The sequence below is a fragment of the Eucyclogobius newberryi genome, unplaced genomic scaffold (genome assembly GCF_026437365.1).
Source record: "Eucyclogobius newberryi isolate DKJ021-1_F unplaced genomic scaffold, fEucNew1.0.hap1 SCAF_12, whole genome shotgun sequence".
NCBI classification, from domain to species: domain Eukaryota; kingdom Metazoa; phylum Chordata; class Actinopteri; order Gobiiformes; family Gobiidae; genus Eucyclogobius; species Eucyclogobius newberryi.
The window spans coordinates 32,994,080-33,017,510 of NW_027315746.1; the positions used below are offsets into that span (position 1 = coordinate 32,994,080).

The 23,431-nt window shown below is 42.4% G+C and overlaps 2 protein-coding genes across 2 annotated transcripts in view; both read left to right on the plus strand.

Moving 5' to 3' along the window:
* The window catches only part of LOC140355869 (uncharacterized), an 84,479-nt gene extending 81,011 nt beyond the window's left edge, over positions 1–3,468 (plus strand). The window contains exon 9 of the mRNA XM_072440509.1: positions 1,942–3,468. Within this exon, the coding sequence (XP_072296610.1) occupies positions 1,942–3,432 (1,491 nt within the window). The 3' untranslated portion in view covers positions 3,433–3,468. The remainder of the gene's footprint in view (positions 1–1,941) is intronic.
* Positions 3,469–5,671: 2,203 nt separating this feature from the next.
* Positions 5,672–21,930, plus strand: LOC140355870 (uncharacterized). The gene is made up of 7 exons (XM_072440510.1): positions 5,672–5,717; positions 6,230–6,288; positions 9,955–10,149; positions 10,261–10,380; positions 11,240–11,518; positions 18,867–18,991; positions 20,052–21,930. Exons 1-7 carry the CDS (start codon positions 5,672–5,674, stop codon positions 21,928–21,930), a joined length of 2,703 nt encoding a protein of 900 aa, XP_072296611.1.
* Positions 21,931–23,431: the final 1,501 nt, after the last annotated feature.

Consider the following 23,431-nt stretch of genomic DNA (forward strand, 5'->3'; position numbering starts at 1 on the left):
GGTAACTTAGGATGGGACAGAGGTTTAAATAGGAGTGGCCTAAAAAATAGGAGTGGCCAATCACAGATGTTAAAGGTCCCATAACATGCAAAATCGACTTTTCAGAGCTTTTAACCTTCTTACATTGCTATTTGTGCTTCATATTTGTCCAGAGTGTTTTTTTGATTGATTCCCGCAGTGTTTAGCTTTAGTACAGACTATCTCCTTTCCACAAATCTCCAAACTGACGGGCGGTGGGGCAAGACCGCGTCATAAGGGCAAGCACGCGTCATTAGCCCCCCTCACCCCCCGCCTACCAATACATTTTTATTTGCAAGTAAGACAGTGCGCAGGATTTCTATTATTATTATTATTTTATATATATATATATATATATATATATATATATATATATATATATATATATATAATTCCACAAATGTTCCCAATCATTGTGTTCACACGTGCTATCACAGGCAACACAACACCGCTCTGTGACGAGTTCTTGCTGGTTTGCTCACGGCAACAAACCACACTTTTTTGTCGCTGCTCTGAACAGCTGCAAGTTCCCCGAGTTGATCTGGCGCTGTACTCACACCACGTTTGTGAAATATGTTTGCTCATGTAATGGTTATATGATTAAATCCCACGGGCGCATACATGGATGCGCCCGTGGGTAAAACAAAACTAATCAAATGTGTGGTGATTTTCATAGCTTACGATGCCCACAAATGTTTTTTTCCCCGCAGCTTTTGAGTTTGCTCTCACAATTTGACATTCTCGAAACATACGGCCAGTAAATATGCAATAAAATGTTTAAGGTCTGGTTTTCATTATTTTGAAATCCAGGTCGAGTTACCGGAAACACACATTTTTTTCTTCTTATGAAGTTCTCTCAGGTGTGAACTGTTGCCCAGTCAAGTGACCCAAACTGCCATTTTAGAGCCAATTACCTTCCCAGGAATGTTGTGTAGAAGCATTGCGACTCCTGCTGACCAATTTGTTCCATAACTAAAATATGTTTTGTCTCCCCAACATTTTTCATCAGTGTTTTTGGTGTGTGTCTCTTGAAGAAGAAAACGATGTGCTTTGGTTTTAGTCGAGTCTCTCAAACCCCGAGCATTGAGAGACGCCTGCCGTGTGGGGCGGGCTGCGGCCTCATGAGTTTGAGTCCGGCTTTCACCTGTTTGCTGCATGTCGTTCCCCAGTCTCATTCCCATTTCCCACTGCACTGTCCTGTCAAAGCCTACAGTCCAAAAAAAACTCTGGAAAAAAAAGTACTCAGAATGTGAAATACAAAGGATCAAACATGACTCTCCCACTTTACCCTCATTCACACAAACACATTTAATTGTTAAATTAAATCAATGTGTTACATTCATTAAATGTTGAATGTAAACATGTTTGAATGACAGAGCTCTGGCTAGACTTGTTTGATGCTGTCGGTCCTCACCCTAAGCCAGAGCCTGTTATACTGTCCACATTCTTATAGAAACAGTAAAGTTCTGTTCGTTTCATAACTCACTGAAGCTTGTGAAAATGACTTATTTTTTTCCATGACAACACCACTCTCAATGGTGATAAGGAATTGACAAAAGTATAAGTTATTTATTTAACCCTATTATTACTTAACATCTTCTTTTTCTGTGTTCATGGCAGATCTAAAAGTCCATCAGAAGAATGGGGTTCACCTGTGACCAGTGTGGAAAGACATAGAGCTGTTCTTCTGCGCTCAAGAAACACTACAGAACTCACACAGGAGAAAAACCATACGAGTGTGACCAGTGTGGAAACAGTTTTCCTACAGCAAGAGCTCTCAAAATACACACTAGTATCCACACTGGAGAGAAATCTTACAACTGTGATGTTTGTGAGACGGCATTTTGCCGGTCAAGCAGCTTAATATCACACATGAAAGTCCACACTGGAGAGGAACCTTACAGCTGTTATGTTTGTGAGAAGACATTTTCAAGCTCAAGCTACTTAAAAAAACACATGAGAATCCACACTGGAGAGAAACCTTACAGCTGTGATGTTTGTCAGAAGACATTTTCAAGCTCAAGCTACTTAAAAAAACACATGAGATTCCACACTGGAGAGAAACCTTACAGCTGTGATGTTTGTCAGAAGACATTTTCAAGCTCAAGCAACTTAACATCACACATGAGAGTCCACACTGGAGAAAAACCTTACAGCTGTGATGTTTGTGAGACGGCATTTTCATACTTGTGCAGCTTAATAAAACACATGAGAGTCCACACTGGAGATAAACCTTACAGCTGTGATGTTTGTGAGAAGGCATTTTCATGCTCAAGCCACTTAACATCACACATGAGAGTCCACACTGGAGAAAAACCTTACAGTTGTGATGTTTGTGAGACGGCATTTTCCCAGTCAAGCAGCTTAACATCACACATGAGAATCCACACTGGAGAGAAACCTTACAGTTGTGATGTTTGTCAGAAGACATTTTCATGCTCAAGCAGCTTAACATCACACATGAGAATCCACACTGGAGAGAAACCTTACAGTTGTGATGTTTGTGAGACGGCATTTTCATGCTCAAGCAGCTTAACATCACACATGAGAATCCACACTGGAGAGAAATCTTACAGCTGTGATGTTTGTCAGAAGACATTTTCAAGCTCAAGCAGCTTAATAAAACACATGAGAGTCCACACTGGAGAGAAACCTTACAGCTGTGATGTTTGTCAGAAGACATTTTCAAGCTCAAGCAGCTTAATAAAACACATGAGAGTCCACACTGGAGATAAACCTTACAGCTGTGATTTTTGTGAGAAGGCATTTTCAAGCTCAAGTCACTTAACATCACACATGAGAGTCCACACTGGAGAAAAACCTTACAGCTGTGATGTTTGTGAGAAGGCATTTTCAAGCTCAAGCTGCTTAAAAAAACACATGAGAGTCCACACTGGAGAGAAACCTTTTAAGTGTGACCAGTGTGAAAAGGCTTTTAGAACATCACCTGAGCTCTCGAATCACTACACAACCCACACAGGAATAACACTAAATGAGTGTGACCAGTGTGGAAACAGTTTTTCTACAGCAAGCGCTCTCAAAAGTCACACCAGAATCCACACTGGAGAGAAACCTTACAGCTGTGATGTTTGTGAGACGGCATTTTCCCAGTCAAGCAGCTTAATAACACACATGAGAATCCACACTGGAGAAAAACCTTACAGCTGTGATGTTTGTGAGAAGGCATTTTCAAGCTCAAGCAACTTAACATCACACATGAGAATCCACACTGGAGAGAAACCTTACAGCTGTGATGTTTGTCAGAAGGCATTTTTCCAGTCAGGCAACTTAACATCACACATGAGAGTCCACACTGGAGAGAAACCTTACAGCTGTGATGTTTGTCAGAAGACATTTTTCCACCCAGGCAGCTTAATAAAACACATGAGAGTCCACACTGTTGAAAAGCCTTAGCGGCTAAGGCTTTTATCAGATGCATGTGTTTTCATATCAAACGCTTGCTAATGTTCATGTTTTACCATAAATGAACTCATCATCTGGACACTGTTTTTTTTTTCCCAACTCCTTCAAGAGTCATTCTCAATATGTGGATGTAGTCTGAGAATGCAAATATTTACTCTACTCTATGAAGGGTGTTTACAATTTCACTTGAGATTACTCTCCTTTGTATCCTAACTGTAAAGGGCTATCAAAACCCTTTTGTTAGCTGATGTTAGCTCCCTCATCACTGAGTACCTGATTAGCGTCAGAATGGACAGGGCTTTTCCCGCCCCATGGCTTCAAGACACTATTGTATGCGACCGGTATGTTTAACGTTAAATTTCTATTCAAAGAGCTCTTTCTGAACAAAATGGCCTCTGTAGGACATATGTGTCCATAGAGACCTTTAAGAGACATTACCTTTTCATAATTAAGACACTGTTGCAGAAAGCAAAGCAAAATGTTGGATGGGTGGAAGAATGTTCCCCATCCCCCATGGACCAACAACACTGTCTTCACCACACCCCCCTCCCCCCCTTTGGGTCAACACCTCTGATAAAGAACACAGAGGACACCAAATGGGTCCAAGGACCTGACCCCTGTGGAGAAGTGGAATCGTCCACTGTAACAAATCCTCTTGTTCTGCTGGATGGAAACTTTCTCAGGATGAAGTCCTTAATGACTGTATTTCACATTTAAACTGACTTAACGTTTACTGTGTGATCTAAACTTGTAAATAAATCATGCTTTAGTTTAGTTTGCCTTAAGAACTGTGTTAGAAATGTGTTTATGTCATATTTAATGTACTTCCTCATGACCTGCTAATGATGTGTGGGAGGGGCTTCCATTGTCTCCCACGTCTCAGCACTGTGCTCAGAATGTCAAATCTTCGAACGCTAAACTCTGAGCAAAGACCAGCGCCACAGACGGCTCTAAGGACCCAAAGATCTCTGAGGAGGCCTTGATCCACATCTGGGCCTTCTCTTGGACACATGAGACCTGAGAGTGGCTGAAACTTGCAGAGTGGCATTAAATTGAGGTTTCATCCAGATTATTTTAGAATTAATCAAAACTTACTTTTCACGTTGATCCCAGACATAGCTGGTGTAATTAATGTGTAATTACCTGCTTTGATATTTTTGTTTATTAAACTACACAAAATCATTCCGGTTTATAGACTTTTTATTGATCTTTTTTTTTTAGAGTTATAGTTGTCAGTCAATGGATAAAGTTTTTCAGAAAACGAGACTCGGTAGGTATTAATGTTTTGCTGAACAAGCTTCAGATTTTGCCCTTTTTAAATTTAAATCTGAACAATAACTACCTAAAATCCTAGTCCCAGAGAATATTGTCCATAACAAACACCATGTTCAAGCACAAGGGTGTCCATCAGTGCACGTGGCACCAGGACACATACTTCCCAACTCTCTTGGAGATATTTATTTAAAAAAATAAAAATTGACCTTTTCTACTAGCCTTTACTTTGGTAGCAAAGGCGAGCGGGGGGAGCATACGGGGGACACGGGCGCCGCCATGTTTGTTGAGATTACGATGCTGAGCGTTTCCATCCCAGAATTCAACGCAGGTCAAATTTAATCCGAAATCTACACCATGATAGTGAACGACATGAGCGTTAACAAAGATAGCGGCGCCAATAAGGATAAATCGACTGATGAAAATAAATACCGGTTCTACACCACATGCTTGTTTAATATAGAAATATACTATGAAGCGTAAAGTGGGACGAATATGCATCCGATGAGTCATGTGGCTCGCCTTATTAGTGTTATTTTCGGTTAATTCTGATAAAATTTGAAATCTCCCGCATAGGGGGGCAATCTCCCATTTTTTAATGTGTTATCTCCCCCCTGGGATGGTAAATAATTTGGGAAGTATGAGGACACCCTAGGCTGGAGATCAATTATCGGCTTCGTTGTCGTGTCATCTGACCTCCGGCCACGTATCTTGGACACTCGGGTGAAGAGAGGAGCAGAGCTGTCAACTGATCACCACCTGGTGGTGAGTTGGATCCGCTGGCGGAGGAGGAAGCTGTGCAGACAAAAGCGCATTGTGAGGGTCTGTTGAGAACGTCTTGCGGAGCCCTCTGTCAGTAGGGTCTTCAACTCACACCTTCGGAACAGCTTCTCCCATTTCTTGGGGGAGGCTGGGGACATTGAGTCAGAGTGGACCATTTTCGTGACCTCCATCGTCGATGCGGCTGCTCAGAGCTGTGGTCGCAAGGTCTCAGGTGCCTGCAGGTACGGCAACGCCCGAACCCGGTGGTGGACACCGGAAGGGATGTTGTCAGGCTGAAGAAGTAGGCCTATCAGGCCTCTTTGGCTTGTAGGACTCCTGAGGCCTTTGACAGGTATCGGCTGACCAGACGAGCCGCAGCTTGTGCTGTCGCTGAGAGGAGTTTGGGGAGATCATGGAGGAGGACTACTGGTTGCCCCCAAAGAAATTCTGGAAAACCGTCCGTCGCCTCACCAACACCGTTTACGGTGCGGGTGGAGACCTGCTGACCTCAACTGGGGATGTTGTCAGGACGGTGGAAGGAATACATTGAGAACCTCCGTAATCCCACTATCACATATTCCGAAGAGGAAGCAGACTGAAGACTCTGAGGCTGACTCGTCCATCGCCCAAGCTGAAGTCATTGAGGTTGTTGGCAGACTCCTTGGTGGCAGGGCTCCTGGGGTGGATGAGATCTGCCCTGAGTACCTAAAATTTTTCTGGATGTTGTAGGACTGTCTTGGCTGACACATCTAAGTGTCTCTGGACTGGCAGACCGGAGTGGTCATCCCTCCGTTCAAGAAAGGGGACCGGAGGGTGTGTTCCAACTACAAAGGGATCACACTCCTCAGTAAGGTCTGTTCCAGGGTACTGAAGAGGAGAATACGACTGATAGTCGAACCTCAGATTCAGGAGGAGCAGAGTGTTTTTTGTCCCGGTCGTGGAACACTGGACCAGCTCTAGACTCTCCATCGGGTGGTCGAGGGTTTATGGGAGTTTGCCCAACCAGTCCACATGTGCTTTGTGGATCTGGAGAAGGCTTTCAACCGTGTCCCTCGGGGTGTCCTTTGGGGGGTGCTCTGGGGCTACGGGGTCCGGGGCCCTTTGCTCAGGGCTGTCCGGTCCCTGTATGACTGGAGCAGGAGCTGTGTACATTGGAGTAAGTCAGACCTGTTCCCAGTGCGTGTTGGATGCCAGGGCATCCCTTTGTCACAGGTTCTGTTTTTTGTTTTTATGGACAGAATTTCTAGGCGCAGTCAGGGGTCGGAGGCTGTGGTCAGGGGTCGGAGGGTGTTCGGTTTGAGGACCACAGGATTTCATCTCTGCTGTTTGCAGACGATGTTGTCCTGATGGCTCCATCAAACCCGGACCTGCAACATGCACTGGGACGGTTTGAGCCGAGTGTGAAGCGTCTGGGATGAGAATCAGCTCCAAATCCGAGGCCATGGTTCTCAACCGGAAAAAGGTGTCTTGCCCTTTCCAGGTGGGTGGGGAGTCCTTGCCCCAAGTGGAGGAGTTCAAGTATCTCGGGGTCTTGTTCACGAGTGAGGGAAGAGGGAACGTTAGATTGACAGTTGGATCGGTGCAGCGGTCTGTTGTGGTGAAGAAGGAGCTGAGTCGAAAGGCAAAGCTCTCAATTTACCGGTCAATCTACATTCCCTCACCTATGGTCATGAGGTAATATTTTGAATAATTGGTTAAATCCAACTGAACTCTTTGCTTTGAAAACCACTGCAAATATGATGACGGTTCAAAACCATGAACCATTTGCTCAATATTCAAACCCATTTTGGGCTGTATTCAAAATCAGAGCGTATTAAAAAAAAAGTCAAAATGTGTCCTGTTGAGTTGTGCTGTAGACCTTTAGTCGAACAATCGATCAATGGTGTCTTTGTCAAATTCATTTTGGGTTCTTTTGAAGGATTAATATTCACAACAACAGAAAAGAATAAACAAGTGAGATACTGTGAGATTTGGGAGTGAATTATGGGTTCATTCTGTTGTTTTTCATGTAAATACACTGGTCGTTTTCTATAAAAATAAAAAAAAAATATTTGCAATAGTGTGAACTCCTGTGATCTTGTGGTGTTGTCGTTCCACTTTGGGTTAAATACATGTTCTGTTAGCAAAATATATAAAATCAATGTTGTTTTTAAGATGGGCTGAATTTGAATATTAAGTTTATTGTTGATGGTAAAAAGTTCAAACCTCAACTAACACATTTAAACACATTTCTGTTGTATTGAAATAATATTGTCTGATTATCGTTATCAGGAATTAGATAAAGATTTTTGTCACTATTTTTGCCTTAGTCTTATCATAAAGATACTAAATAGTTTTGCCCGCTTTAATCGTGTCTACTGCACGGTTTTGGCCGTAGAGGTTTAGGTTTATAGTTTTACTTCCTGTTTGTAATTTATGACATCACACTAGTGAATTACCCAGCAACCACTTTTTGATTCGACAAATAGAAATATATGAGCGCTCCTTTATTTTGTTGAATTAACATTTATAGGGTGAAAAACAGTTGTTTTGTGTAAATTATACATCTACTCTGGCTGGACCCTAATGTGATGTCACTTCCTGTCATTTACTATAGATTTGTTTGTACTTTTCCTTGCATATAGTCGCTCGATCGGTGTAAAACTATGGTTCATATGTACAACAGATACAGACACACCAAATAAAAACCTGTAACGTGCCCTTTGAACTAGGGACTGTTGAATGTGGTGTCGATGAGTCTCGCAGGCCTGTTTGAATAGAACGGTTTGGCGTCTTGATTGTGTGTTACAAAGTTGCGTGTCTCTCATGTAACGCGCCTGAGCAGACGTTCAGCCCAGCGCTTCCGTTTTGCAGCGTATAAGGAAGAAAACTGTCTGGATGTTGCCAGAGCCCATTATTCTAACACTTTCCGAGCCGGGCCACGTGACAGATGATTGAACGCTTTTCTTTCAACACTGACGATTTCAGTTTGAGTTGAGTTTGTCTTATTAAAAGCAGACTGACTTTTAACACAAAAAATAGTCACATTTCTTTCTCCATTTTGCTAAAGGTGTGATTTTTGTTTGTCTCAATATTAAATCTGCAAGTGAAAAGTAACGTTAAGGCTCAATTAATGAAAAAAATATGACAATCACAGTTATTAAAACCATAACTGTAATCACGATTATTCAAACAATTATTTGTTTTAGAGCAGGGATGTCAAATTTTACCGTTTTGATTAAATATCACGATTTAATGATTGATCACGATTATTGAGACTGTGACCAAACAACAGTGACAGTGAATTTCCCTGGGAGCGCCCCGGGTTTTTGCCTCTGTGACACAAGCGGTGTGCTTGGCCTGCCGATACCTGTCAACGGCCTTAGGAGTCCCATAAGCAGAAGAAACCTTATCCCTTACGCCATCCCGTACTTCCGGCGTCCACCACCGGGTTCGGGGGTTGCCGCCTTCCTAGATTTTTAAAGATGAATATTCATTAAAAACCTATAAAAGGTTAATTTGAAAAAGTAAAAAGTGTGTATGATACCTGGAGACAAAAAGTACTAAAAAAAACCTTAGATTTGACTTTCTAGTTTACCTGATTTAGAAGCTATTACATTTTATTATTATTATCTAATTAGGGTTGAATTGAAAAAAGTACAAGGTGTGCTTGATACCTAGAAATTAAACCTACTATAAAAGACTATAGAATCTATTGAAAGAATTCCTTGTTTTTTGAAGGTGAATATTCATAAACTACCTGTCCTGATAACGAGACTGTGACTGGGGCTTAGCATCGGACCTCTTCTTGACTGGAAAAAATCACAATGGCCAATGTGAAACCTGTGGAAAAGAAGAAACTGTCCCCCATGTTTTAATGGAGTGTAACAGGTTTGCAGTTCAGAGGAGATCACTTTTGTCCCACTTCTTTGATCTGGGGTTTAAATCTGTGTCAGTGAAGACTTTGCTTGTCCCCTCTTTGCATCAGCAGGTGTACAGAGCGTCATAACGGACTATCACCAGTGAGAGGCAGCAGTGCTCTGTGTGGTGCGTAGTCTGCCGGAAATACATTGTTACCTGCCTGGCTGGCCCCTTGAAGAGAGAGGGTGGCATTGTGGGTAGCCGGAAGTGTCTTGTTGTTTTTGGGTCTGTTTTTCGATGTTTTTTCGTCGCGCGCGTGTCTGCCACCGCTGATCCGTATGTCCTGCATTCCGCTTCATGTAACCAAATAAAATCGTGTTGCAACGAGTACTATGCCTGCTCAGCCTCTGTACCACGGTTAGGAGTTTACTGTGCAGGGGAAGTATTAATAAATCCGGAGGTGGAAATAAATTTGGCTACGTCCCGGAAGGGACCTGCGCGCTAATGTATAGCTTACATAGAGATATCGTTCTACTGACGCGCGCAGATCTCTATTGGTGGTGCGGAGGCAAAGTGCTTCACCATGCATTAGACGGCAAGAATGAAGGTCCTTGTGCCCTAGTATCTCTCATTGTGCAGGCAGTCGTGTTTCCCATGACAGCTAACGACATTTTGCAGTGGGCTGATTCTCCTGTCCGGATGGCAGAGAACCCACTGCGTCCCATGAGATCGGTAGGGAAATCCACTCCCTGGCTGAGTGAAGCTGACCCAACCTACGTCGATGCCATAGGAGTCCCACGGGGTGTACCAGACGAGTATAAAATCAGTAATCAAGTGGCCGCAGGATTTGAATCATTCTTTTGCCCGTGGTGTACTATAAATAAAAACGTTGATAGAATGAATTACATCCATTATAATATTCAGAAACTGGGTAATTTTTCCCAGGAAGGGTTCACTGCTGTACACGAGCAGCTAGCCGCTACCTCTCTGATGGCCTTCCAGAATCGTATAGCCTTGGACATGCTCTTGGCAGAGAAAGGCGGGATTTGCGCCATGATACGGGAGGTGCAATGTTGTACTTTTATACCGAATAACACACGCGAAGGGGGCCGTTTGACCCAGGTTGTTGACGGATTACGCACACTAAATAGAAAGATGAAAAAGCATTCGGGGGTAGACACATCCATGTGGGATTCATGGATGAATTATTTTGGTAAATGGAAAGGGTTAATGTTGTCTGTGATACTCTCCCTCGCCGTTTTCCTGGCCATCCTGGTCTTGTGTGGCTATGGCTGCATACCCTGTATCAAGACCCTCATGGTGTCTTACCCACCTGGTGGAACGAACGATCGACGGCTTTGTGGCTCAGGCAGGAGGAGGTCAGTATATGTTGATATGTTGGTGCCAAAGGAAGATGCTGTCCTCCCGGAGGAAGAGGAATGTTATCTACTCTAACCTTTCCCTTTGTCTAGTGTGCTGCGCTGTGCTTTATTTTTCAGAGTTGTCTGGTGAGCCGAACAATGGGAAAGTTTTGCAGTTCTGTAGTAGACATGTTTATATTGATGCACGGTTTTCTCACCAGTGATTCTATGTGAATTATTTGATTATATATGGGTTCTGATTGTGATCTCCTTCAGATATCAACAGGGGGAATGAAGTATATTGATTATGCTACTATGTTTGTTACTTATGCTCATGTATCGCTTCATTCTTCTGCCCAGTCCAGATGAAGGGAGATCGGAGGGTCGGAAAAGAGTAGTGAGAGAGCAGAATAATCCTAAAGTAATCCTTCAATTTAAAACTGAGAGTGAGTTAGGAAAAATTGGAATCTTGGCGCTGTCAAGGGAGATAAAGAAGATATTGGGGGATGTAGCATTTGCCAGTGTTGAGAGATGGTAATCTACTGATTGTGTGTGATTCGGAGGCGCAGAAAAACTCAGCAATGCAGATTAGTAGCATTGGAAAGATGGCTGTAAGTGAGTTTAAGGTTGTTGGAGAAAGGAAAGGAGCACGTGGAGTAGTCACAGGAATCCCCCTGGATGAAGATCTGGATAAGTTTAAAAACAGTTTGGGTGCAGGGGTGGATTCTGTTAAGAGATTGATGAGATGGAGTGATGGCCAAAGAATTCAGAGCATGTCGGTTTTATTGGAATTTAAAGATGTGCTTCCTGAGAGAGTGAAGGTCGGCTGTTTGAATTTCCTGGTAAGAGAATATGTCCCTCCTCCACTCCGGTGCTACAAGTGTCAGCTTTATGGCCACATAGCAGCGGTGTATAGAGGGAAGCAGAAATGTTTAAAATGTGGAGGTGAACATAAGATTGAAGAATGTGAGGAAAATGCTCAGATTAAGTGCTGTAATTGTGGGGGACAGCACACTGCGACGTTTGGTGGATGTGAGGTAAGAAAGAAAGCTGTACAAATTGAAAAGGTAAAAATGTTGAATAACATCTCGTATGCAGAAGCTGCAACGAAGGTCCAAATACAGAAACGAGGAAACACTGCTGACACCAGTGTTGTTCCAAAAAGAGGAGGAACAAGTATAGTACTTGTTGTTGATGACTTGGTAGTATTTTTGTCTTATGTGATAAATTGCTCTGAACAAGTCAAACGTAAACCAGACAAAGCTAAGATGATAGTAGAGGGGGCGGAGAAATTCTTGGGTGCTAAAGGTATCTCTTGGGAGCTAATGAACAAAAGGTTAGAGGGGAACAGTAAGGCAGGAGGAGAAACAAGTGAGAAGACCTGATTATACTGCAGTGGAATGCCAGGAGTCTCATTGCAAATGGACAGGAATTTAAAGGATATGTACAAGATAGTAAGGTGAAACCGGATGTCATTTGTGTTCAAGAAACCTGGCTAAAGCCAACATTAGATTTTGTTATTAGAGGGTACGAGTGTGTTCGAAGGGATAGGCAAGGAGGAAATGGTGGAGGATGTGCAATATTTATCAGGAATGGGATCAGTATAGAGTTTTAAGTAAAGGGAAAGAATTATAATTCATTGTGATAGAAGTGTGGGGGAGAGTTCTTCTATTAAGAGTGCTTTTTAAACTTCCTATAAGTTATCTATCCTTTTCCTCTGAATCTACCTGCGTTGCAACAACAAAATTTCCCCATGTGTGGACAAAAAAGGAATTTCTTATCTCATCTTAAGCGTTTAACACTGGAGGGTCTGCAGGATTTTATGGTTCATCTTGAGGGCAAATCTACATGTTGTGGTGATTTTAATGCTCATAGTACGTTGTGGGCATAATGATGAGAATGAGTTGGTGATAGAGGATTTAATGGATATGAAGGGTCTTGTATGTTTGAATGACGGGAGTGGAACTAGATTTAATGCTGGTGTCAGCGGAACCACCTCCTCATCAACGCGGGGAAGACCAAGGAGATGGTGGTGGACTTCCACAGAGGCCACCCCACTGCCCCCTCACCAGTGAACATCCAGGGACGGGACATTGAGAGAGTGACTCATACAAGGACCTGGGTGTTCATCTGAACCACAAACTGAACTGGACTCATAACACAGACGCACTGTACAGGAAGAGCCAGAGTCGGCTCTACCTCATGAGACTCAGGTCTTTTGGAGTGACAGGGCCACTCCTGAAGACCTTCTCTGACTCTGTGGTGGCATCAGCTCCTGTAGGTGTGGCCTGCTGGAGCAGCAGCATCACAGAGAGGGAGAGGAAGAAGCTGGACAAGGGTCCTGACTAGATTCACATCTATGCTGGACCATGAGTGTCGCCCCCTGCAGGACACTCTGTCCGCTCTGGAGAGCAGCTTCAGAGAGACTGATCCAACCTCGCTGTGTGAGGGAGAGGTTTCACAGGTCTTTCCTTCCTGCTGCTGTCAGACTGTATAACAAACACTGCTAGCCCTGAACATGTGCAATACTGATTTAACCATGTGCAATACTGTCATATTCATGTGCAATTACTGTCATACTCACACGCAATTAATTTCATTCATGTGCATACAACTGATGTAAATAAGAGTGTTTACTTTACCATTATTATTAGTATTATTTGTCTTATGCCTGCTACTTTTATTTCTATTATTATTATTATTATTAGGCCCGAGCGCCACAAGCTGGCGAGAGGCCTATTAGTCTCGTAAGGCCGTGCAAAGCACGGCTGCGAAAGTGCGCACATAGTGCGCACGAAATCGAGCGCGAAGCGCTCGCCCACTTCCAAACACTCACTAACGCACTCCTCCACTCATGCACGCCCCGTGCATACTAATTAGTTGTAGGAAAATGGAACATTACCGTTGTAAACGGGCGAAGCCCGTGCAAAAGTTCGCACTAAACGAGCACTTTACATATAAAGCACTCATTTGCGCTAAGTAGCTCACGAATACGTTCCCCATCTCTTGCATGTTCCGTGCATATAAGCATGTAATGCAAAAATTGAACATTATTACTGTATAGAGGGCCAAAAACACAAAGTCGAAAGTACCCGTCAGTGACCAGGGACCCACACCATGAGGTAGGAAAGCGCGAGCGCTTTCCGAAAATGTATAGTTTATGATATTTGAAAAATGGGAAACATTGTTTTCTCATCGGAATATTCTTCTTCTTCTTCTTCTTCTTCTTATTCTCGGGACCAACCCCCCTATTTTTCACCCAGTGAACATTGACGAAAAGTCACAAAAATTTGCACACCTCTAAAAATCGTGCCTCTCTACATTATGGCTATTTCCCTTTTCTAAAATAAAAAAATTGGCGCGTCAGCGCCCCCAAATGTACCAAAAATGCATTGAGAGATGGGAAATGACCCAAAAAAAATCTGATCGTAGAATCATGAAATTTGGCGCAGAGGTAGATGGTGACAAGAGAAGTAAAAAATATTATTACGGCAACGCCGTCCGCCCAACCAAAAGTCGGCCATATTGCTTCAAAAATGGCTAAACATGACTTCGGAGTTTTTCCAAACGTCGTACTTTTACGAACTCCTTCCAGGGCGTTGGCCCTAAAAAGCTGAAATTTGGTGAAAATGCTACTGAGGAGTGGGACATCAAAAGTTATCCAAATTACATTGATACCTGTCACGGTCTCTGTGCGGCGAAGCCGCAAACTGTAGCAAGAATTTCAGAAATCTCCCAAATTTTACATTTCTGCCGTTTGCGCAGATAAAGTCCGAATTGCGTCAAATTAGAATCAGTTGTTAAACTCTTTGCCCTAAACCTACTTGAAGTGAAATTAATTAATTTGGCGCCACAGCGCCCCCTACAGATTTTATATGGAGGTTAAATGTTTAGTTTTGCGAAATTATATGAAATTTGACACACAACTCAATTTTAGCATCCCCATCAAAAAAGTCAATGAGACCCATGTCATAATTGTTATGGCGTTGCCGTAACGATGACCGAAACCTTCCATGTTATTCCAATGGGGAAATCGCCAGAACATGTTTACACTTTAGACTTTCACAAACTCCTCTTAGGGCGTCAGCCCTATTAACCTGAAATTTGGCGAGACTCATCTTCAGGGGTGGACCATCAAAAGTTATCCACATTTTTATTCAAAGAGTCACGGTGTCTGTGCGGCAAAGCCGCACATTTTGCCAAGAATTCAAAATAAAATAGCTTTTTGATGGTAAAACAAAGGGGAGAAGATGTGACAGCGTCACAGATTCAGCAGTAGGCGTAATAAAAGGACAATTGGGGCGCGTTAGCGCCCCCTCCTCTTGCGGCGTGGCGGCGGCGTAGCGAGGGCCGATCATTGCCGCTTGCGGCTATATTTATTATTATTATTATTATTATTTTATCTTTATTTTTATTTTTCTGCCCTCCATTCCCTATTAAGATATGAGAGGACCTGTTTACAAGGTTTTGTTAATAAGAGTTTTTGTTTATAAGAGTTCTTCTATTAAGAGTGTTTTTTTTAACTTCCTATAAGTTATCTGTCCTTTCCCCCTGTATCTACTGTGTTGTAACACCCACATTTCCCCATGTGTGGACATTAAAGGCATATCTTATCTTATCTTGCCTCAAAGGCCGGTTTTTCTATATTATACAAACGAGAGCAGAGGGGAGAACAAGAGAGTAGAGCAGTAAGAGCCGCAGAGAGGAGGACGTTCTGACGTGTCTGAGGTTGGGACACACAGGGCTGAATGACACCCTCAGAATAATAGGGAAACATTGAACAGGGGAGTGCGAGCACTGCAGAGTCCAAGAGACAGTGGAGCATGTCATTATTCATTGCCCGAAATATCAACAGCAAAGACAAATTGTGAGAGAGAGTATGTGAACATGGGATTAGATTTAGTATCAAGGAATGATTGCTGAACATCTCACAAGAGGTTATAGTAAAGGTACTCCTTATGTACCTTAAGTCAACAGGATCAATGGGGAGGATTTAAGGACTGTTGGGGCCTTCCCAACCCACACTCCATACCGGCCGGTGGCGGTAATGGTGGTGGCACCTTTAGTTGCGTGCCAACCGCCAATAAACAATACTAGAAGAAGAAGAAGAAGTACTTCCGTGAGTTAGGCGTGTATGATCTAGTGCCTGCCATGCTGCTGGACTCGCTGCTTAAACCCGCGACCTACAACGACTCCAACTCAACATAGCCGAAGGTAAGTGAAGAATGACATTATATTTGTAAAGGAATGTGTTTCCTTCACTTATATCCGGTGTTTAGGCCATAGTTTTAACTTGTTTGTGACGTTAGCTAGTCGGCTAACGCTAGTCGGCTAACGCTAGTCGGCTAACGCTAGTCGGCTAACGCTACAAACGTAAAACAACAACACTAATGAAGTGAACTCTTTTTATCGGTTTGGCTGGATGTGAAGTGAATTACTGAGAGTGTGTTTCTACTATTATTTTACATGTTTATTGCTTTTTATGAAAGATATACACGTTTTTACCGTTGTCCCAGCAACAATACATAGCTTCACGCTGACGTCGTCATCCGGGTCACTTGACCTAGTAACGGGGGCAGTCAGTTTGCGAGGGGGAAACAACACCATAACTACCGCGTGTCACGTGGTTACGCAGAGCATTTGGAGCATCAGTGATTTGAACATCCCAAAACTGAGCAACTTTTTGAGATTGATCAGAATGACAGTTAGCTTACTCGGTATCAAGGTTTTGTGAGGGGGCAGTGACCCGGATGTTGTGACGTCATCTGAAGCTATGTATCGTCTCAGTATAAGTGCATGTGACACACTGAATGGACAGTCCACTCTCGATGCACTTGGACAGATCCTTCTTCTTCAAAGACAGAGAAGTCTCCTCGGGGGTCTTTCGTGTTCCTGTAAATGAATAAATCTTGTAAATGATTCATCAACTTAACTGCATTGATGACATCAGTAATAAGCCCTCACTTCCTCTGTTGTGCTGCAGTCTTTGTTTAGTGCAACGCGTACATCCATGGATTTGCTCTTCCATGACAGATGTAACCTAAAGCATTGTTTATTATTTTCTGATCGGATGTTGCATCCCGATCAGTGATCGGATATACATTTTACTCTTACTAGTTTGATCAGCGTTATACATTTCAAGCTTATTATTAGTCTCTCTCCTCCGTATAACACATGAATGGATCATGACATTTTACTGCCCACACTTTACGGCAGTTAACTTGCATCATGGATCAATCATCTGCATGTCCAGGGAATTTCGCGGACACCACACAGCAGAGAGCATCTTAACAGATTAAGGAAAAAATGCTCAATAACTGGGGCATCGACAAGCAACGGGTCGGTGTAATTTTGCGTGACAAGCGCTGCTAATATGAAGAAAGCTATGTGTGAGACGGGAGTGCGGAGTGTGCGCTGCGTCGCACATTCTGGCCATCTCTGCGTACAGAACTTGCTTTCCCAACACGGCGTGATAGACACCGTGGCTACTGCGAGGATGAGTGTAGGTCGCTTCAAACACTGGCCCCTGGCCTACTCTCGACTCGACAACAGATGGATTTCATCAAGAAAAACATACGTTTTATTATTTAAGCCCAAGAGTATTAAGAGTGCAGTTCTGAAAAGCACATTATGGCCTTACTTTATGACACTGTTGCAATTTTAATACACTTTGTTTATTTGTTTACATGCTTCTGGGGATTTTAAGTTGAGCTGCTTTTTTATTTAATTCAAATTCTGCACTATTGTTTCTTATTCAAGCTACCTCAAAAAAGGTGCACTGTTAAAGTGTTAAAAAATAAAATAAAAACTGCGACAACCTGCATTTGTGCATTTAAAAAAAAAAGTTACTGTACTAGGGAAAGAAATCCCGCACACTGTCTTACTTGCGGATAAAAATGTATTGGTAAAGAGGCAACGTTTCGGCAACTGGGCCTTCGTCAGGCAAATGGGTAACTGAGGATGGGACAGAGGTTTAAATAGGAGTGGCCTAAAAAATAGGAGTGGCCAATCACAGATGTTAAAGGTCCCATAACATGCAAAATCGACTTTTCAGAGCTTTTAACCTTCTTACATTGCTATTTGTGCTTCATATTTGTCCAGAGTGTTTTTTTGATTGATTCCCGCAGTGTTTAGCTATATTACAGACTATCTCCTTTCCACAAATCTCCAAACTGACGGGCGGTGGGGCAAGACCGCGTCATAAGGGCAAGCACGCGTCATTAGCCCCCCTCACCCCCCGCCTGCCGCCTCCCGCCCCCTTCCCCCCGGCTCCGCGCTGCTGTCTCCCTTCAAGCTCATTCCGGAGTTTTTCTGCTTCGATTTACGAGGAAACACGGCTCAAAGAGGCCCAAAACGTCATTAATGATATCGCACTCTTTACTCTTATCACAATGGTGAAGGTTTATGTGGCACTTGATGCAGCAACCGGGAAAATAAACGGAGAGAAGTTCTATCCGATACGAAAAACCAGGAAATAAGAGCGCGATGGACATAAGACTTTTTTTATCCATCTCTATCTCTATAGATAGATAGATAGATAGATAGATAGATAGATAGATAGATGGATAGATTCTCACTCATTCGCGCGGAGCTGCGCAGCGCGGAGCAGACAGCTGTGGGGCTACGTCACGGGTGGGCGGGGCACACACGCTCTCTGAGACTACGTCACGGGTTGGGCGGGGGAGCCAGATCGCTCTTCGCAAGGTTGGGGGCGAATATCAAACCAAGCCGTTTGCATTTCCGGGTTGGTGAGGGGGTCCAAGGTCTGGGTGATATTTCTTAACTATTCTGTTAAGGCTGTTGCACAACCCTTATTATTACCAATTATTATTACCAATTATACACTAGACTACACTAGACTACGAAACGTGAAAAAAAGCATGTTATGGCACCTTTAACCCCAAACGATAAACGATAGACAAATAGTGACACCTCATGATGAATTACACATACGTCAAAAATAGTATTAATCACTATTTTTTGAAGGCCCAGTTGCCGAAACGTTGTCTCTTTACCAATACATTTTTATTTGCAAGTAAGACAGTGCGCAGGATTTCTATTATTATTATTATTATTATTATTATTATTATTATTATTATTATTATTATTATTATTATTATTATTATTTTATATATATATATATAATTCCACAAATGTTCCCAATCATTGTGTTCACACTTGCTATCACAGGCAACACAACACCGCTCTGTGACGAGTTCTTGCTGGTTTGCTCACGGCAACAAACCACACTTTTTTGTAGCTGCTGTGAACAGCTGCAAGTTCCCCGAGTTGATCTGGCGCTGTACTCACACCACGTTTGTGAAATATGTTTGCTCATGTAATGGTTATATGATTAAATCCCACGGGCGCATACATGGATGCGCCCGTGGGTAAAACAAAACTAATCAAATGTGTGGTGATTTTCATAGCTTACGATGCCCACAAATGTTTTTTTCCCAGCAGCTTTTGAGTTTGCTCTCACAATTTGACATTCTCGAAACATACGGCCAGTAAATATGCAATAAAATGTTTAAGGTCTGGTTTTCATTATTTTGAAATCCAGGTCGAGTTACCGGAAACACACATTTTTTTCTTCTTATGAAGTTCTCTCAGGTGTGAACTGTTGCCCAGTCAAGTGACCCAAACTGCCATTTTTAGAGCCAATTACCTTCCCAGGAATGTTGTGTAGAAGCATTGCGACTCCTGCTGACCAATTTGTTCCATAACTAAAATATATTTTGTCTCCCCAACATTTTTCATCAGTGTTTTTGGTGTGTGTCTCTTGAAGAAGAAAACGATGTGCTTTGGTTTTAGTCGAGTCTCTCAAACCCCGAGCATTGAGAGACGCCTGCCGTGTGGGGCGGGCTGCGGCCTCATGAGTTTGAGTCCGGCTTTCACCTGTTTGCTGCATGTCGTTCCCCAGTCTCATTCCCATTTCCCACTGCACTGTCCTGTCAAAGCCTACAGTCCAAAAAAAAACTCTGGAAAAAAAAGTACTCAGAATGTGAAATACAAAGGATCAAACATGACTCTCCCACTTTACCCTCATTCACACAAACACATTTAATTGTTAAATTAAATCAATGTGTTACATTCATTAAATGTTGAATGTAAACATGTTTGAATGACAGAGCTCTGGCTAGACTTGTTTGATGCTGTCGGTCCTCACCCAAAGCCAGAGCCTGTTATACTGTCCACATTCTTATAGAAACAGTAAAGTTCTGTTCGTTTCATAACTCACTGAAGCTTGTGAAAATGACTTATTTTTTTCCATTACAACACCACTCTCAATGGTGATAAGGAATTGACAAAAGTATAAGTTATTTATTTAACCCTATTATTACTTAACATCTTCTTTTTCTGTGTTCATGGCAGATCTAAAAGTCCATCAGAAGAATGGGGTTCACCCTTTGACCAGTGTGGAAAGACATGGAGCTGTTCTTCTGCGCTCAAGAAACACTACAGAACTCACACAGGAGAAAAACCATACGAGTGTGACCAGTGTGGAAACAGTTTTCCTACAGCAAGAGCTCTCAAAATACACACTAGTATCCACACTGGAGAGAAATCTTACAACTGTGATGTTTGTGAGACGGCATTTTGCCGGTCAAGCAGCTTAATATCACACATGAAAGTCCACACTGGAGAGAAACCTTACAGCTGTTATGTTTGTGAGAAGACATTTTCAAGCTCAAGCTACTTAAAAAAACACATGAGAATCCACACTGGAGAGAAACCTTACAGCTGTGATGTTTGTCAGAAGACATTTTCAAGCTCAAGCTACTTAAAAAAACACATGAGAATCCACACTGGAGAGAAACCTTACAGCTGTGATGTTTGTCAGAAGACATTTTCAAGCTCAAGCTACTTAAAAAAACACATGAGATTCCACACTGGAGAGAAACCTTACAGCTGTGATGTTTGTCAGAAGACATTTTCAAGCTCAAGCAACTTAACATCACACATGAGAGTCCACACTGGAGAAAAACCTTACAGCTGTGATGTTTGTGAGACGGCATTTTCATACTTGTGCAGCTTAATAAAACACATGAGAGTCCACACTGGAGATAAACCTTACAGCTGTGATGTTTGTGAGAAGGCATTTTCATGCTCAAGCCACTTAACATCACACATGAGAGTCCACACTGGAGAAAAACCTTACAGTTGTGATGTTTGTGAGACGGCATTTTCCCAGTCAAGCAGCTTAACATCACACATGAGAATCCACACTGGAGAGAAACCTTACAGTTGTGATGTTTGTCAGAAGACATTTTCATGCTCAAGCAGCTTAACATCACACATGAGAATCCACACTGGAGAGAAACCTTACAGTTGTGATGTTTGTGAGACGGCATTTTCATGCTCAAGCAGCTTAACATCACACATGAGAATCCACACTGGAGAGAAATCTTACAGCTGTGATGTTTGTCAGAAGACATTTTCAAGCTCAAGCAGCTTAATAAAACACATGAGAGTCCACACTGGAGAGAAACCTTACAGCTGTAATGTTTGTCAGAAGACATTTTCAAGCTCAAGCAGCTTAATAAAACACATGAGAGTCCACACTGGAGATAAACCTTACAGCTGTGATTTTTGTGAGAAGGCATTTTCAAGCTCAAGTCACTTAACATCACACATGAGAGTCCACACTGGAGAAAAACCTTACAGCTGTGATGTTTGTGAGAAGGCATTTTCAAGCTCAAGCTGCTTAAAAAAACACATGAGAGTCCACACTGGAGAGAAACCTTTTAAGTGTGACCAGTGTGAAAAGGCTTTTAGAACATCACCTGAGCTCTCGAATCACTACACAACCCACACAGGAATAACACTAAATGAGTGTGACCAGTGTGGAAACAGTTTTTCTACAGCAAGCGCTCTCAAAAGTCACACCAGAATCCACACTGGAGAGAAACCTTACAGCTGTGATGTTTGTGAGACGGCATTTTCCCAGTCAAGCAGCTTAATAACACACATGAGAATCCACACTGGAGAAAAACCTTACAGCTGTGATGTTTGTGAGAAGGCATTTTCAAGCTCAAGCAACTTAACATCACACATGAGAATCCACACTGGAGAGAAACCTTACAGCTGTGATGTTTGTCAGAAGGCATTTTTCCAGTCAGGCAACTTAACATCACACATGAGAGTCCACACTGGAGAGAAACCTTACAGCTGTGATGTTTGTCAGAAGGCATTTTTCCACTCAGGCAGCTTAATAAAACACATGAGAGTCCACACTGTTGAAAAGCCTTAGGCCTAAGGCTTTTATCAGATGCATGTGTTTTCATATCAAACGCCTGCTAATGTTCATGTTTTACCATAAATGAGCTCATCATCTGGACACTGTTTTTTTTTCCCAACTCCTTCAAGAGTCATTCTCAATATGTGGATGTAGTCTGAGAATGCAAATATTTACTCTACTCTATGAAGGGTGTTTACAATTTCACTTGAGATTACTCTCCTTTGTATCCTAACTGTAAAGGGCTATCAAAACCCTTTTGTTAGCTGATGTTAGCTCCCTCATCACTGAGTACCTGATTAGCGTCAGAATGGACAGGGCTTTTCCCGCCCCATGGCTTCAAGACACTATTGTATGCGACCGGTATGTTTAACGTTAAATTTCTATTCAAAGAGCTCTTTCTGAACAAAATGGCCTCTGTAGGACATATGTGTCCATAGAGACCTTTAAGAGACATTACCTTTTCATAATTAAGACACTGTTGCAGAAAGCAAAGCAAAATGTTGGATGGGTGGAAGAATGTTCCCCATCCCCCCATTGACCAACAACACTGTCTTCACCACACCCCCCTCCCCCCCTTTGGGTCAACACCTCTGATAAAGAACACAGAGGACACCAAATGGGTCCAAGGACCTGACCCCTGTGGAGAAGTGGAATCGTCCACTGTAACAAATCCTCTTGTTCTGCTGGATGGAAACTTTCTCAGGATGAAGTCCTTAATGACTGTATTTCACATTTAAACTGACTTAACGTTTACTGTGTGATCTAAACTTGTAAATAAATCATGCTTTAGTTTAGTTTGCCTTAAGAACTGTGTTAGAAATGTGTTTATGTCATATTTAATGTACTTCCTCATGACCTGCTAATGATGTGTGGGAGGGGCTTCCATTGTCTCCCACGTCTCAGCACTGTGCTCAGAATGTCAAATCTTCGAACGCTAAACTCTGAGCAAAGACCAGCGCCACAGACGGCTCTAAGGACCCAAAGATCTCTGAGGAGGCCTTGATCCACATCTGGGCCTTCTCTTGGACACATGAGACCTGAGAGTGGCTGAAACTTGCAGAGTGGCATTAAATTGAGGTTTCATCCAGATTATTTTAGAATTAATCAAAACTTACTTTTCACGTTGATCCCAGACATAGCTGGTGTAATTAATGTGTAATTACTTGCTTTGATATTTTTGTTTATTAAACTACACAAAATCATTCTGGTTTATAGACTTTTTATTGATCTTTTTTTTTTAGAGTTATAGTTGTCAGTCAATGGATAAAGTGCTCCCTTTTCAGAAAACGAGACTCGGTAGGTATTAATGTTTTGCTGAACAAGCTTCAGATTTTGCCCTTTTTAAATTTAAATCTGAACAATAACTACCTAAAATCCTAGCCCCAGAGAATATTGTCCATAACAAACACCATGTTCAAGCACAAGGGTGTCCATCAGTGCACGTGGCACCAGGACGCATACTTCCCAACTCTCTTGGAGATATTTATTTAAAAAAATAAAAATTGACCTTTTC